General features: G+C 39.6%; 1 protein-coding gene and 1 pseudogene across 7 annotated transcripts in view; one reads left to right on the top strand and one right to left on the bottom strand.

Moving 5' to 3' along the window:
• FAM184A (family with sequence similarity 184 member A) overlaps positions 1-17,143 on the top strand; it is a 124,504-nt gene that overhangs the window by 45,146 nt on the left and 62,215 nt on the right. For 6 of the 7 annotated variants that reach the window (XM_060283740.1, XM_030853591.2, XM_030853588.2 and 3 more), the window contains exons 2-3: positions 15,179-16,033; positions 16,734-16,869. In XM_060283740.1, coding sequence (XP_060139723.1) covers positions 15,179-16,033; positions 16,734-16,869 — 991 coding nt within the window. Of the gene's footprint in view, positions 1-14,815; positions 14,878-15,178; positions 16,034-16,733; positions 16,870-17,143 lie in introns of those variants that run through there. The other variant, XM_060283742.1, reaches the window with a different exon arrangement.
• On the bottom strand, positions 2,643-3,667 carry LOC115851506 (spindlin-1 pseudogene; annotated as a pseudogene).

The raw sequence follows: 17,143 nt of genomic DNA, 5'->3' as shown, positions 1-17,143 counted from the left end.
CCTTCAAATGCTGCAGGACATACACAACTGGAAAATCACCTTCTGTTGGCACTACATTTGCTTCACCAGTGCATCTTTATCCTACAACCACTAAAACGGCACAATTAAGCAAATATACAGAAACTGAAAACAAATAAAAACAAAGATAGAAAAGAAAAAACTGAAATATATTTAACATGCAATTTTAGTTAGTTACATTGAACATTCTACTTAGAATAGAGCATGCAAAAAAGGATGGTCTGCTTTTAAGGTTTTCCTTTGAAGCTTTACATGGCAGCCAGACATCACACACGCATACACACACGACACAATAATACTACAGCAGGTCAATGAGAAAGGCCAATACATTTTATACAGAGTTTCATGTCTTGTGTTATCACAAGTCCCATGATAATTTTAGAAATTAATGTTGTATTCCTAGAACAAGGAACCAACATTCCGATACCAGGAAAATGCAAGCAACGCGTGCAGATCTGAAACATGAGCCTAGACGAAGGCTGAAATACTCGGCCGGGGAGCAGAGTTAGTCACGGCATCAGGAAGTGTGGTTTAGGCCACCAAAAGAAAAAAGAATGGGAAAAAAAAAAGGAAAAACAACAACAAAAAACCCTTCCCCCTCCTTCAACCCTAAAGGCAATAAATGGAACAGTGATTAAAATAATGATAGTAAATCACACGTCACATTCATCTAGAGAGATCACGGGTATTAAAAGTTGCTAAAGGTACTTGCAGCAAAACCACAATGTAAGTCATTAAGTAATGCCAGAAATGTTTCAACTGACCCAACCCTCAGGATACCTCCAAAGGACTTTGTTTTTCAGTCTGAAGTCACTGTGTCCTGTTCACGCAGTGCACGCTGGACAACTCCCTCTCTGGGCCACACATGTCCACTTGGGCACGGGGAGCTCTGCTCAGCCTTGAGATTCACATGCAGGAACTCTTACAAGAGCCACCGGGAGAACGGATGACAGATCTGTAGCATGACACTTGTTTCAAGCACAGGAGGAACATCTAAGACCTGGGTACCCACTGCATGGAGAAGCTCACCCCTGGCTGCCCTCGGTGAGGCACTGGGCATGCTGGAGAGAAGTGGGGTGCTGTATTTACGTGGTGAGCGAGGTTACCACCCACCAGCACAACAAGGCACAGCCTTCCTGAAGGCGAAAATGGGCATCACACAAACCTCGCATAGCGCGGCCTTGAAACTACAGAATCTCTTAACATCAAGAACAGCCATGATGGACGTCACACAGACCTGGTGTTTGGCTGAGATTCATATGCATTTAAGCTTTCTGCCCAAATCTTAGGTAAGATTTTCAATCTCCACAAGACTGGTTTCACAAACCATCTTTGTCCTAGCTTTCAAACTGCCAGGGACCATCCAAAACAAAGTGATAGACTGACGTTTTGCTTCTAAACGAACCACTTTTGCAGTTCTATTTTAGTTAAGGACAACTTGCAGGAAAGGATTCAATGGCTAAGGGCTGCTATCAGTCGCACCCACAAGCCAGTGCAGGTGACTGACCCTGATGTGGTAGGACCCACCAAATGGAATGAATCCACATGGGCAGCACGCCATGAGCAAGAACATACAGCACCACAAGAGGTGTCAGGAATTCAAGCTGTTGTTTGTCTAGTCACTCTTTGAGGGGAAAAGCCTTCTGACCATAATCATATATCAGTAATAATAGTAATAAAAATAAAGGTATCCCAGAGAACTTGTTAAAAGGCAACACCGCCATTCTTAAACTTACATTTCTAATATAAAAGCACTATGTTCTTCCAGGAACTTACCAAATACACAGAAACCACTGATACACTGTTGCCTTTTAAATCCATGTGCTAAAATCCAGATTACTAATTTATACAAATAATGGACCAAATGTGCCATCCAAAATACACCTGCATTACACTGTGTGGACCAAGTACCTGGGCTTTGCTTAAAAAGAAGTATTTATGATTAAAAAAAGTAAACAAATAATGTACAAAGCTTAGAATTAAAGGCAGCCTTTTACCCAGATTTCTAACTGTTTTGTAAAATTCTAATGTGGGTAATTAAATGTTCCCAGGTGATTCATATTTGAATTTACACTTTAAAGCCTCCAGACTGAAATGGTGCTCTGAACTTGACTTTCAAAATAAGCTGAATGTCCCGATGTGCTTCCTGTGCCCAAATTTAATTTTGAATAAACAGCAGTAATACACTAAATACACTGAATACAAACAGCTTGGGTCAGCACTCCTGTTAAACTGGAGAAAATTATGTAAGCCCCACTCCAACCCACAAAGAAAGGACTGCCTATGCAGTGCGTGTGTGTGTACACACAGATCTGTTTGTATGTACATATACATTATGTATGTATACACACAGATATAGATAGGTAGGTAGATATAGATACATATATATCTCAAAAAAAGCAATAACAAAAATACCAAACTATGCTTGCATTGTGGCAGCAGAATAAGAGTGTTAAGCATGAAGGGGAAAGTGGATAAGATCTACTGCAGTTTTAAATGACTGTGATACTAGCTTAACTTTTACCGGACTTGCCTGTGAGTCCCTTCCAAACGGATAGGCTTCTTTTAAGAGGAAGGAGTTCCTTACGCAAAATGCTTTGTGTTCACCTAAATCTGTACTATTCAGAACAAAACCAGTTCTGCTGGCAGAGATTGTGGCTTCACAGGGACATATAAGCTTTCATTAAACTGGAAAGCAATCAAGTCTTTATGTCTACAAATTATACATTTAATAGTTCCACAAATTTGGCAAAGTCCGTGATGACATCTAGGATGTTTTCACCAAATCGTAGACATAAATGTGGAAATCATCATCAAACTTGATGAAATAGGTGGTTTGGCTTCTACTTGATGAATGACCACGCCAGTCCTTTTAGCGTCATCTTCTTTGGCATATTCCACTTGTTTGCCTACCAGGCTGTCCACAACTTCTCCCGGTTCCCTTTCTGCTGGAGGTGAATCATTAGAATCGGGCATAATGCGAAGGTCACCTTCTTTATAATCATCGAAGAGCTGGTACATGTACAAGACAGGATCCTTTTCATAGGTGATGTAAAACCATGTGTTCATTAGCTCGTGCTAAGACCATTCCCCTCCACTCGTCTTTAGAGCCATCCTCCGTCTCAAACATGTGCTCCACTGCTTTGCCAATCATCGTGTCGGCTAGGTGTGCATCACTGATTCAAGATGTTGCAACTCTATTAGGGAGGACTTCAAGCGCAGAAACGCTTTCATCTTTATTAAGTTCTAGTCCATAAATACAGTCAAATCCATCGTATTTTATAAGACACAGAGGATTTACAGGCACCTGGTCCAGAACGGTTCCTTTCCACTGGGTGATGGGGCCATTCCCCTCTTTCCACCCATGCTGAATCCTGCAGCCTACGATGTTCCTCCGGGGCTGGGAAACAGGTTTACTCGGCCGCACACTGGTCCGGTGTTTTTTGTGGGATGTTTGTTTCTTCATCATGCTTGCAGATACACCAGCATGGCCTGCATCAGCTCTGGACCGCTGGCCAGGTGTCTTCCCGAATGGGGTCTTCATTCATCTGTATTTAAGTGAGCAGCAGAGCTGCTGGACTAGGATGAAAATTCAGTATGCTCCAATTTGAAACTTTTCACAGAATTTCAATGTTCTTGTTAATCCATCATCCCAAGCGTCTTTGTGTGTGTGTGTGTGTGTGTGTGTGTGTGTAAGTTCAGCAAAAATACGTGAAATCCTAAGTACTCGGCCGGCCACCTAGGCCACCGTCGGCAGCCCGCTGGCCCTGCGGTCCCGCACCGAGCTCCGGCCCCTGCCCGACCGAGCCAGACGGCGCTGCCCCGCCCCCGGCCGCACAGCGCATGCGCCCTGCGCCCTCCGATGGCCGGGCGGCCGGGCCGTACTACCCAAAGGTCTTTTTAATTTAGAGTTTTATAGTGCCTTTGGCTTAAATAAATCCAGATGAGCTTTTTATTTTGTTAACTGGTTCGTAAATGTTTTATTTGGACATAAGTCTGTTGTTGGAATTAATTTGATTACATAATGAATGAAGAACAGACTTTGTTTAAAAAACTTTTTTTTCTAACTTATAACAAAAGAAACTGGACCAAGAAAAGAAAAACGTGGAAGTAATTCATTGCTAGGAGTAAACTCCTGTGTATGGGTAGCATCTGTTCCCCTTACACTCACCTTGAACTACACATATTCTGTGAATCTTCCTGGTAGATCCAGTTCCATAGTTAATGATGGCAAATGAATATGTGGCTTAATATTTTGTGAGAATATGGGTTAAAAGGTTTACATCTCATATCATATTCCAAAAGACTGTTAAAATTCTCTCTAAATATCTAGCCTGCCAGTTGCCTTGTTTCTTCACCGTTCTCTCAGCCTCTTTAAAAAATCCCCTCAGAGTTACGAGCAGTTCATGCTTGGCCTTTGGACAGGTAGCCCACAGGGGGAGCTCTTACTATTCAGGCAGCCCCTTTGGAGGGCTTGTCACATATAGGTAGGATGGGTTTTCACAGGGACTAAACCTTTTTAAACAAAATTAAATTCGTTTTGTCATTTTTTTCTCGTTTCTTTAAACTGAGTAGGAAGGACATCATGAAAAAGGAACAGTGGGTTGGAAGAAGGTTGGGAAAGAGTAATAGTTGAAAAGAAGACTGATAAATGTGCCCTCATAATGTGGTATTAAGTACTCTGATCACCAATAGGGTGGATTGAGAAAGCACAACATAAAATTTCCACAAAGAGGAACTTGACATAATTCTATGAGTCTGTATCATATGTATTCTACAAGACAGCCAGCCTGGTCTCTTCAAAAATGTCAATGTTCAGATTAAAGGAGACTGAAGACTCAGTACAGTGTGGGATCCTTGATTGGATCTGCACTGATAGAGAAAAGCTGCTATAAATTTTATTATTGGAATAATTTGGTAAACCTGAATATAGGCTGTATATTAGTTAATATTCCATTACGCTGAACTTCTTGGGTCTAATAGTGCTATTGTCTTTGATCTTAGGAAATATATACTAAAGTATTTAGGGGTGACAAGTACCTGGAACTTACCTTCAGATGGTTCAGAAAAAAGTGTGTGTGTGTGCACGCACGTGTGCACGCGTGCACGCATGCACATGCTTAGTGCTGTATGAGTTTGGGATTTTTTTCTTTCAGACACTTATTTTACACTAAATGATGTTCTATGGGTTTTGCTTCTTGTTTTTTTTTCTTCAGGATGAATGGTCACTTGTGACCTCATTTTATTTTTGTCCTTTTTTCCACCTCATTTTGCTAGCATGGAGCTGCTTGAGGCTAGTTCTTGAATTCAGTTCTGTAAACTTTTCTTACATTGCAATGATTAATCCTATAACCTAGGTAGCATAAATATATGCTGTTATTGATCATCAGTAGAATAGTAAAATATGGATGGATTTGTGCAATTTCATCACCTCTAAAACACATTTTAAATGCATTTGATTAACATGCCCTTAAGGATGCTAATAATAATCAGGTTCTAAAAAGTGAACCATTTTATAGAAACATTAGATTCTCTAAGTTAGCTACTTAGAGCTCATCAGTTACATTTAATAATTTGTGAAACATTTACTTGTAAAGCTGGTCTGGGAGTGCCGTTGAATGGAAATTGAGGTGCAGAGTTCTCTGGTCTGTGTTATTGCTCTAGAACAGATAGAACAGACCCTATATGGCAGAGGTCAATAACCCACTGTTTTTGAGAAGTTTGAGAGACTCTTTTCAATATTCTTTAACTTTGGTGGCTTAAGGACCAAGTAACCTTTTGCTAATTGTATCTGAGTGCTTAATAATAAAAACAGAATTATAGAAACATATTCTTCCTGTGTTTAGGGCTGCTTATTTTTAATATTTATTTATTTGGTCACGCCAGGTCTTAGTTGCAGCTCATGGTCTCCTTAGTTGTGGCTCATGGTCTCCTTAGTTGTGGCATGCGAACTGTTAGTTGTGGCATTTGTGATCTAGTTCCCTGACCAGGGAATGAATCCCGGGCCCCTTACATTGGGAGCGCAGAGTCTTAACCACTGCGCCACCAGGGAAGTTCTTCCTTTGTTTAAAATGTATGAGATCTGTTTTTTTAATCGAAGTATAACTGACCTACAACACTGCATTAGCTCCAGGTGCACAATATAGTGATTCGGTATTTCTATGTTACAAATGATGTCTGTTACCATCTGACATAATACAAAGTTATTACAATATTTTCTATATTCCCCATGATGTACATTTCATGCCCACGACTTGTTTATTTTGTAACTGGGAGTTTGTACCTCTTAACCTCCCTTACCTATTTCACTCACCCCACCCCCACCCCTGGCCCTGCCCCACCCTGCAACCACTTGCTTGTTCTCTGTATCTGTAAGTCTGTTTCTGTTTTGTTATTTGTTCTTTGTTTTGTTTTTTTAGATTCTACATGTGTGAAATGATATGGTATTTGTCTTTGTCTGGTTTATTTCATTTAGTATGATACTCTTTAGGTCCATCCATGTTGTCTCAAATGGCAAGATTTCATTTTGTAAATAAGTTTCAAATGAACTTATTTACAAAACAGAAACACAGACTTAGAGAACGAACTTATGGTTACCGGGGGAAAATGCGGGAGGGGAGGGATAGATTGGGAGTTTGGGATTGACATGTACACAGTATTATATTTAAAATAGATAACCAACAAGGCGCTACTGTATAGCACAAGGAACTTGGCTCAATATTCTGTAATAACATAAATGGGAAAAGAATTTGAAAAGGAATGGATACTTGTATGGGTATAACTGAATCACTTTGCTGTACACCTGTAACTAACACATCATTGTTAACTATACTCCAATATAAAATAAAATTGTGTTTAATTTCATTTTTTAGTGCTGAGTAACATTCCATTGTGTGTGTGTGGGTGGGTATGTGGGTGTACCACATCTTCTTTATCCAGTCACATATTGATGGGTGCTTAGGTAGCATCTTGGCTGTTGTAAACAATGCTGCAGTGAACATAGGGGTGCATATATCTTTTTGAATTAGTGTTTTTGTTTTCTTTGGAAAAATACCCAGAAATAGAATCGCTGCATTGCATGGTAGTTCAATTTTTAATTCTTTGAGGAAGCTTCTTACTGCTTTCACTGTGCGTCGGTACATAGTGACTGCACCAATCTGCATTTCCACCAACAGTGCGCAAGGGTTCCTTTTTCTTCACGTTCTCATCAGCACTTGTTATTTGTTGTCTTTTTGATAATAGCCATTCTGACAGGTGTTAGGTAATATCTCACTGCGGTTTTGATTTGCCTTTTCCTGATGATTAGTGATGTTGAGTATCTTCTCTATGTCTCTTGGCCATCTGTATGTCTTCTTTGGAAAAATGTCCATTCAAGTCTTCTTTCCATTTTTTAATCGGGTTGTTTGTTTGATGTTGAGTTGTATGAGTTATTTGTACATTTTGAATATTAACCCCTTATCAGATAGATCGTTTGCAAATATCTTCTCCCGTTCAGTAGTCTGCCTTTTTGTTTGGTTGAGTTTCCTTCACTGTGCAACAAGCTTTTAAGTTTGATGTAGTCCCATTTGTTTGTTTTCATTTTTATTTCCTTTGGCTGAGGAGACATATCCAAAAAGAATATTGTTAAAACTGATCTCAAAAAGCATACTAACTTGGGGCTTCCCTGGTGGTGCAGTGGCTGAGAGTCCGCCTGCCGGTGCAGGGGACACAGGTTCGTGCACCGGTCTGGGAAGATCCCACATGCCGTGGAGTAGCTGGGCCCGTGAGCCATGGCCGCTGAGCCTGCGCGTCCGGAGCCAGTGCTCCGCAACGGGAGAGGCCACAACAGTGAGAGGCCCGTGTACCGCAAAAAGGAGAAAAAAAAAAGCACACTAACTACATTTTATTCTAGGAGTTTTGTGATTGGTTTCACATCTTACATTTAAGTCTTACATCCACTTGGAGTTTATTTTTGTATATGGTGTGAGAAAGTAGTCCAGTTTGATTATTTATTTTTGCATGTAGCTGTCCAGTTTTCCCAACACCATTTATTGAAGAGGCTATTTTCCATTATATATTGTTTATCATAGATTAATTGTACCAGAACTTTAAAAGAAATTGTCGAATCTGAGATTGCTCCTTTTTGCTTTGTTAAGTGTCTTGTGCCTCATGTAGTACTTATATACTCTGAGGGTGAGTTTTCCTCTCTCTCTCTTCTGTTGGTCTGTCTGACTGTCTCTGGCATTGATCAGAAAAGGAAAGTGAACAAATATCCAGAATTTTCGAATAAGCAAGAGAGAGAGGAAAACATCACCCTGAGGAGCAGTGATGACAGGGTCTGCTCATGGTTGCTGAGTGGTTGAGTCTGTCGTGAGACAGACATACTGGGAAGACTGACTGAAGCTGGCCTCACCAAGGTGAAGAGCATCATCCGTGGCCAGTGGAGAGAAGCTACTGATGGCTTCTGCGCTCTAAGAGTGTGATCTCATCTCCCTGTTACGGAGGAGCATGCAGCCGTCAGACGGGAGCTGCCCGTCTTCCCTCTCCACCTCTTTAACCTTGCTCTCTCGGGAGGAGTTTTTCCCTACTGTCAGTCAGTGCCAGTCTCTCTGCCTGTGTCAGGCAATCCTAGCCTCAGACTTTCTCCATGACTTTGGTGCAACAATTAGCCCTTCCCTAGGATACATTTTCAATTCCTCTTTAAAAAAAAAAAAACAAAACAACTCTCCCTGGAATGGACGCTGCTGCCCCCTAAGCCATCATCCTAGTTGTCCCTATGTATTTCCTTCCTTTGACCGACTATTTCTTGGAGTTTATTTTTCTGCTAGCTGAGCACCTCCATTTACTCAGTATCCACTTGTCCACTCGCTCTGCCCTCACCACTCTACTGAATGTGCTCCCTCAAAGATTATTTCTGAGATTGTGAATGCAGGGGCTTCAAGTGTTCCTTTTTCTTGACTTTTGTGCAGCTTTTGACAAGACGCCCTGCCCGTCCCTCACACCGTGGACTGTGATTCCCTGCTTCCACTCTTGCTCATCTCTCTCAGCACGTGGCCTCTGTCTGTGGGTCCTCATCCTCCTCCCGCCGCGGAAACCCACCCCAGGCCTGGTCCTCGGTCTTCTTCATTCTTCCTCAGTAGCTTCTCCCTCTTGGTCTTGTCCAGCTCAGCAGCTATGAGTATCTCTGCAGTGTGGACCATGTCCACTTTTCTAGCTCCAGAGCCCATCTTTCCTTTCACAGAGTCCTGTGCTCACCCATCGATGTGTCTTTCGCTCATACCGTTCCTTCAGCCTGTAATTCCATCTCTATAGCCTTCCCCTTAACGTTTTGACTAAAAGAGATTCTGGTTAAAATATCCTGTGATAAACCATAATGGAAAAGAATATGAAAAATAATATATGTATAACTGAATCACTTTGCTATACAGCAGAAATTAACACAACATTGTAAATCAACTATACATCGGTAAAATTTTTTTTAAAAAAGAGATTCTGGTTAAGATAAAGAAGCATTTTACTCAGAATAAGGGAAAACTCATACATTACCATCCTCACTCCCACCCCAGCAAAGACTCATTTTGTATTTCTCCTCCTTTGTAAGACTTATCAATATTTCACTTTGACAAATTGAGTAAATATTTCTTTAAGGCTAGTCTCCACTAAGCTGCAAGAGAATAGACACCACACATATGCATCCAGTTCACCGTTGTGCCGATTATAGGTCTTGGCACGTAGCAGGTGTGCAGTAAATTTTTGTTGAAGGGAAGAATGAATGAAGTAGGAATTGACCATTAAAGATTTGCTAGTAAGCTATCAAACTTTATCTAGGTAATTAGATTTTTTTTACATTTCCAAAATACATGTTCTTTTTTATAAGTGTAATGATTAATGTTCAGTATTCTTGAAAAAGTTTAAGGATGATTTTTATAAATCAGTTTTATTTCAGTCAGTGATTTTTAAGGAAATTTGAAGGGTATCTGTTGGAATTAATGTTCCTTTAACTTTCTGTTTTCATTTTCATTGTCATGTTTTTCTACAGCTAAGGCATTTCGAGTATTGATTCATTCTTTTAGCACTGTTAATGTTAGTCTTTGAAAATGGTTTATTGTTTTCTGATTATAGTAGTAACATGCATTCATTACAGAAGGCTTAGAAATACTGAATATCCTCAGTTAAAATTTGGTTAATTTCTTAATACACCTTTAAATATGCATCTGCACACACATGCACATTCATTGTTTTCTCTGTATGCGATTGGATCTTATTGTATATAGTAGCATGTGTATTTGCCTTATACTACAAGCTTTTTCTTTGAAATATCCTCCTAAATGAGATGTGCTTTTTAATGGTTTCATGGTTTTACATTGTGGGAATGTACCATCATTTATTCAACGATTCTTTTACCTTAGCAGGGTTAAACCTGTTGGTATAATATTGCAACAATTGAGGTCCACTTAAAATATTTTAAGCTAATATAACATACTTATCAATGAACATGCTTTATTACTAATGAGTTAGCTTTTAGTGGGAACATTTATATTGCCAATGTATTTGCTCTGTCGACCATAGCAGAATACCATAGAACTTCTTGCTGTGTCCTCACATGGCGGAGACAGAGAGAGGAAGCAAGAGCTCTGGTGTCTCTTCTTATAAAGGCACTAAGTCCTGTCATGAGGACCCCATTCTCATGACCTGTCTAAGCTTAATTACCTCCTGTTATCTCCATATAACATCATGTTGGGGGTTAGGGCTTCAGCATATGAATTTTGTGGGGTTGGGGGGAGACACAGTTCAGTTCATAGCAGTCAACAGTGAAAACTATTTCAGACACTTTTGTTTTTACCTAAGTAGCATTTTTAAAATTAGGATCTAGAATTGTTCTCACTTTATCTGTGGGTAAGAGTACCTGAAAATCTTCATAGAAAAAATTAAAATTACTCACAATTGCTTACTCATCATGGGTTATATAGTAAATTATGCATCATTGGCATAAAATGGAACTGTGAAATTGCATGAAATTGCTGAAATGATTGTACTGTCCCATTCCATGAATGTTCATAGTTCCAGAAAAATTGCGAATGGCTCTTAATGTCGTTTAAAATAGTTTATGAAAAGAGACGTTAGAGAATTTCCTTTTCTATGTGGAAAATCATAGCCAATTTTTTGGAGGATTATGATCAGTTACTGAAGTTTCTTTTAAACTTAGTCTCGTTCTCTCCATAAATAAATGATACAACTAACAAGGAAGGCTTAGTATCTTATAGTGCTTTATATTTTTAAAAATATTTATATAATATCATTTTAAAATGTCAATGATAAGTTGATCTTATAACAGTGTCACTAGGGTAGAATAAATACAATCTCCATTTAATATTGAGAAACTTGGGCTTCCGTGGTGGCGCAGTGGTTGAGGATCTGCCTTCCAATGCAGGGGATACGGGTTCGAGCCCTGGTCTGGGAAGACCCACATGCTGCGGAGCAATTGGGCCTGTCAGCCACAACTACTGAGCCTGCGCATCTGGAGCCTGTGCTCTGCAACAAGAGAGGCCGTGACAGTGAGAGGCCCACGCACCGCGATGAAGAGTGGCCCCCGCTTGCCACAACTAGAGAAAGCCCTCACACAGAAGCAACCCAACACAGCCAAAAATAAATAAATAAATTTATTTAAAAAAAAATATTGAGAAACTTGAAGCTTGGAGAAATTATTTTACCTAGGGTCAAAAATTCAGTTTGGGTCCATTCTGTTACTTCAAGTCATATATCTTCTATGTGTTCAAAGAACATAGAACCATCTATATTACCTTCGTCTGAGAAATAATAATTAATCAGAGAAAGATACTAATAAATGGTTACCTTTGTAATTATGTAGAAAAGTGAATAGCTAGAAGGTACTTTGTATAGTTAAGGTACTTGAAAATTCATATATAGCATTCTCATTTAAAAATAATATAATTAGTGGTATATTTTATATGGTCATTTCTAAGAGCACTGCTAATTTGTTATTGTCCTTGCCATCTTTTTATTGTTCCTTTTTAAGGTTTTAGAAATTTATTTTAACATTGCTTTCCTGGAAGATACAAATATATGGTCAGCATGATACTGTATTTATTTTATGTAATATACTTTCAGAATCACATAATTGGTGTTGTCAGTGTATGAGTTGTAGTGGTACAAAGCCTAGACTGTTTAGTAGAGAATTAACAAAGCTAGTGCAAAATCAGACTTTTTTATTTTTGGCTGCCAGTTTTGGCTGGTAAGATAGCTATGTATAGGTTAGGACAGGAGTTGGTAATAAGGTCTTTTCCACAACTCAACTCTGCTGTAGTAGTGGGAAAGCATCTGTAGGCAATACATAAAGGAATGGACCTAGCTGTGCTCCAATAAAACTTTATTTACAAAGACAAGCAGCAGCCATATTTGGCCTGTAGGTTCTAGTTTGCTGATCCCTGGATTAGAATATATAATGAAATAGAACTTCTCACCATAATATTTCCCTATTATTTATCAGATGTTTTGTTTACTTAAATTCTGTTTTAATTTAATGCTTTAATTCGTAACCTTGATCCCCTTTAATTTCACCTTTTTATTCACATTTTTGTGTGCTCCTGAGCTTCTGTACCTTCAGCTACTTTTCTAGGCTAACATCATCACACAGCTTTCCAGCCTTGTTGTCAGGACACCCCAAATTAAACCAATCTAACATTTGCTGAGTTTCAGGAATGAGTGGTGGTAAGGAAATGGTGATGTTGGATATAAAGAAAAGATAGAATCCCATGAATGTAGGTGGCTTTGGAAGGCTTATTAAAAGAGGCAGAACTTGAGCTGACTCTTGAAGACTGAGAGAAACTAAATTAGAAAAAAGAGAAGAGTATTTCAACACATAGTTGACAAGGGGAGGCTCACATGTTGCTTCCCTCTCCCTTTTCATCACCAGTTATACAGAATCCCACCATGGACTGGTCCTTTTCATGATCATTTCCTGGAGCAAAGTGCTAACAGCGTGACTTATTTTCTTTGGGGATCCCATCTCTTGGGATTATCTCTTTTCCTTCCACGTGCTTATTAGTAAGATGAAGAGGGAATGCATGCAGACATGCTCTGGGAAGGTCTGCAACCTGTGGGCTCGACCAGCTCTGTTCCAGGCACTCTGGCAAATGGACTTCTCTCCAGCTGGTTGGTGTCTTTTTCCATAGTGCCCCTTCCAGTCTTTTCTGGCATCAGTGTGGTAGACAGGTATGACCCTGAGGGAAGGGAATAGGAAGCCACCCAACTTTCTTGGTTTATAGGCTACCTTTAAGATTAAAAGTGTAAATAAAAGGAGTCCTCCATGGGGATGTGTGTTAGCCCATTTAGGGACATAACGTGGAATTTGGAATTAGGTTTATTAAAAAAGAGAGACACCGTGAATAAGTATTTATTTTCCTCTGTGCACATGTTTTCCTGTGGCCCTTGTAGGAGAAGGGTAGTTGTGGCAAGACAGGTAGAATCTTGCCGTCTCTCAACCTTTTTTCTTTTGGTATGACCACATCTCAGTCACGCTGAAGAAAATAGATACAGCAGACCTAGCCGAGTGTATGGACAGGGGACTGGGTGTGGAAGACAAAGCCCTGTATGGAGGGAGTGAAGCCCCTGCAGTGGGGTAGCTCCAGTGTGTATTCTGCTTTCTGCCAGTGTAGCTGCAGGCTTAGCAGGCGACAGCCTAGATTTAGCAGCAGGATTTGGAGTTACCAGGATCTGTGGAGAGCCAGGTAGTTTGTCTCAGTTACCTTAGTCTGCATAAACAAGTTCTCTACAAAAAGGACAACACTTCCTCATCTTAATTGCAAAAGTATTTGGTGCTGGGACTTCCCTGGTGGAGCGGTGGTTGGGAATCCGCCTGCCAATTCAGGGGACGCGGGTTCAGGCCCTGGTCCGGGAAGATCCCACATGCCGGGGAGCAGCTAAGCCCGTGTGCCACAACTACTGAGCCTGCGCTCTAGAGCCTGTGAGCCACAACTACTGAGCTTGTGCTCCGCAACAAGAGAAGCCCCTGCTCTCCACAACTAGAGAAAGCCCACGTGCAGCAATGAAGACCCAACACAACGATAGATAGATAGATAGGTAGGTAGGTAGGTATGTAGATAGATAGATAGATAGATAGATAGATAGATGATAGATAGGTAGTATTTGGTGCTGGACTTCATTTCTGAAGCCAAAGTAAGATCATATTAAAATAAGCGAGGTTCCAGGACGCTGATTTTTAGCCTCTGGATTTTTGCTGGAGTGTATAATATTTACTTTTTTTTACTTCAGAAGAAAGTAGGCACATCTCTAAGCCTTAAGTTGTGAATATTACTGTTGGACCGTGGGGCTATGTGGAGGACATCAAGGAACATATGAGAGTGGGAGTGTTACTATAAAAGGAGTATGTTGTCATTGGAATTAAGGTCGGGAAATCTCAATGGAATCATTAAAACCCAAGGACAAAAATGAAAATAAAGACCTGTACTCAGAACACTCTGGCTCTAGGAATCTGGCTTGCTTGGAGGCGGAGGGAAAATTAGGCAATGAGTAAAACTACAACATTTGATAGGTGAGCACAAAAGTACTAATTGGATTTTGTAAGGAGACCACTTGGGAGTGAAAAGGATCAGCTTTAAAAACAGACCATAATGGAATTAGAAAAGGAAATTTCTAAATTTAAAATATACCAGACTTTAGGCAGTTGAAAGAGGCCTTTGGGAAGACGTAGGGCCTAGAACTTCCACTCATGCAAAGCCTCCTTCATCTCTAGGCCTCCAGTGCAGGGCAGAGACTTACCATGAGGCTTTTCTCCTGATCCCACCACAGTCCTCAGGAAGCTAGACTGGGCCGTAGGAAAACTCCATTCTCATAGACCAGGTAGCCTTCTTTGTCTCTTTCCTCCTCACTGTTTCATTTCTAGGAAAACATTCTTAATTTTGAATGCTTTAAAAACCTACTCGAAAAGTCTTCAAGTACAGATTTTAAGATTGGGCTATGTAAATTTGCTAAATAAATCTATGAGTACAAAAACAGTGCATGAAGTTTTAGTATTTAATATTTACCATAGCCAATATTATCTGCACAGAAAAAAATGTCAATCCAAATGAAAGAATTAACTTCAATTAGAAAGTAACATGGTTTACTGAATTCTTCTCCCTTTTTCTTTAAAACCATGCAGGTAATATATGCTTTGAACACTAAAAATGATGAGCACGAATCTGCAATTCAAGCCCTCAAAGATGCTCATGAAGAAGAAATCCAACAAATTCTTGCAGAAACAAGAGAAAAAATATTGCAGTATAAAAGCAGAGTATCAGAGGAGTTAGACCTTAAGAGAAAGATTCAAGTTTTAGAAGCATCATTAGAAGATCACATAAAAATGAAGCAGCAGGCTTTGACAGAATTTGAGGCTTATAAGCACAGAGTTGAGGACATGCAACTTTGTGCAGAAGCCCAGCATGTCCAACGCATAGTAACCATGTCTAGAGAGGTTGAAGAGATCAGAAGGAAATTTGAGGAAAGATTACGGAGTTTTGGACAAGTCCAAGTACAGTTTGAAAAAGACAAACGGTTGGCATTGGAAGATTTGCGAACTGCTCACAGACGGGAGATCCAAGAGCTGCTGAAGTCACAGCAGGATCACAGTGCCTCCGTTAGTAAAGGACAGGAGAAAGCGGAGGAGCTGCACAGAGTGGAGGTGGAGGCCTTAAACAAGACACTGGAGGAGCTAAGGCTCGAGCGGAAAAAGCTAATTGAGGATTATGAAGGCAAGTTGCGTAAAGCTCAGTCCTTTTATGAACATGAGCTGGATACTTTGAAAAGGTCACAGCTTTTTACAGCAGAAAGCCTCCAGGCTAGCAAAGAAAAGGAGGCAGATCTTAGAAAAGAATTTCAGGGACAAGAAGCAATTTTACGAAAAACCATAGGAAAATTAAAGACAGAGTTACAGATGGTACAGGATGAAGCTGGAAGTCTTCATGACAAATGCCAGAAGCTTCAGATAGCACTTGTTACAGCAGAGAACAGTGTTCAGGTGAGTAAAGAATATTACATTCAACACATGGATTTTTTTTCCACTTTTTTTCTTTTCGATTAGACCACTTTAACTTTTTTTTTTCCATTTTGCTTTTTTTCTACTTTTGTGACAAAATCAGTGAAAAGGTAATCTTTATTACCCTGTAGTGTTATTTCCTACAACAATTTCAGATATGAAAGGCCCAAAAAGACAAGCTTGAAACCTTATTGATTGTTTATGAAAGGATTTTTTAATAACATGTCAATATTTTCCCAGTGATTTGGGAAGTTTAAAATATTGGTCTTTAATTATGTTTTTTTCCTTTTCCTCCATTAATGATGGGGTCTGCACATCAGTTGATGTCCAGACACTGAACAAAAAATTAAGATTGCTTTATAAATAGGGGTATGGCTCAAGTCTAAAAAAAAGCCAAAAAGTCTCTCTGGCAAGTCTTTGTTTCTTGGCATAGAAAATTTCATAGGTATGTTTTTAATATCTGCGCAGCATTTAAATATATTAAAAAGGGTCGAATAGCCTTTCATGTTTGGGTCATATGACTTATGAAGATAACAAGTTATGTGTCACTGATACAGATTCAAAACTAGGTATTGTTAAGTGTGACTTTTGAATAAGAGGAAGTTGCTGCTCGTAGTTTAAATGAATTTTTTAGCTTAGCATCATCCTTGCATATTAATAATGGCTATCTGATTTTTCTTAGGTTCTTCAAAAACAGCTTGATGATGCCAAGGAGGGAGAAATGGCCTTATTAAGCAGGCACAAGGAAGTGGAAAGTGAGCTAGCAGCAGCCAGAGAACGTTTACAGCAGCAAGCTTCAGATCTTGTCCTCAAAGCTAGTATGTCTGACCGCAGTTCTTGGTGTATTCCTCAGCTAAAACCAACACTTAAATGTTAATTTGAGACAGATTAGCCTTTTCTTCTCATATTTTAAAATTATTTAGATTCTAAACATGTTAAAGGGTTCTGTTATCTTGTTAATCAGTCATGAGATAAGCAAATGATAACTTATTTTTAGGAATATATTTCTATAAAAAAATTAAGATTTATAGGTTTTAGCACCAATGTCAGTCACTAAAAGAAAAACACTCTAAGAGGCTTTGTCCTTTAAAA

This window comes from Globicephala melas, chromosome 14 (genome assembly GCF_963455315.2).
Source record: "Globicephala melas chromosome 14, mGloMel1.2, whole genome shotgun sequence".
Classification (NCBI taxonomy): domain Eukaryota; kingdom Metazoa; phylum Chordata; class Mammalia; order Artiodactyla; family Delphinidae; genus Globicephala; species Globicephala melas.
This window is presented reverse-complemented; position numbering and strand designations above follow the sequence as displayed.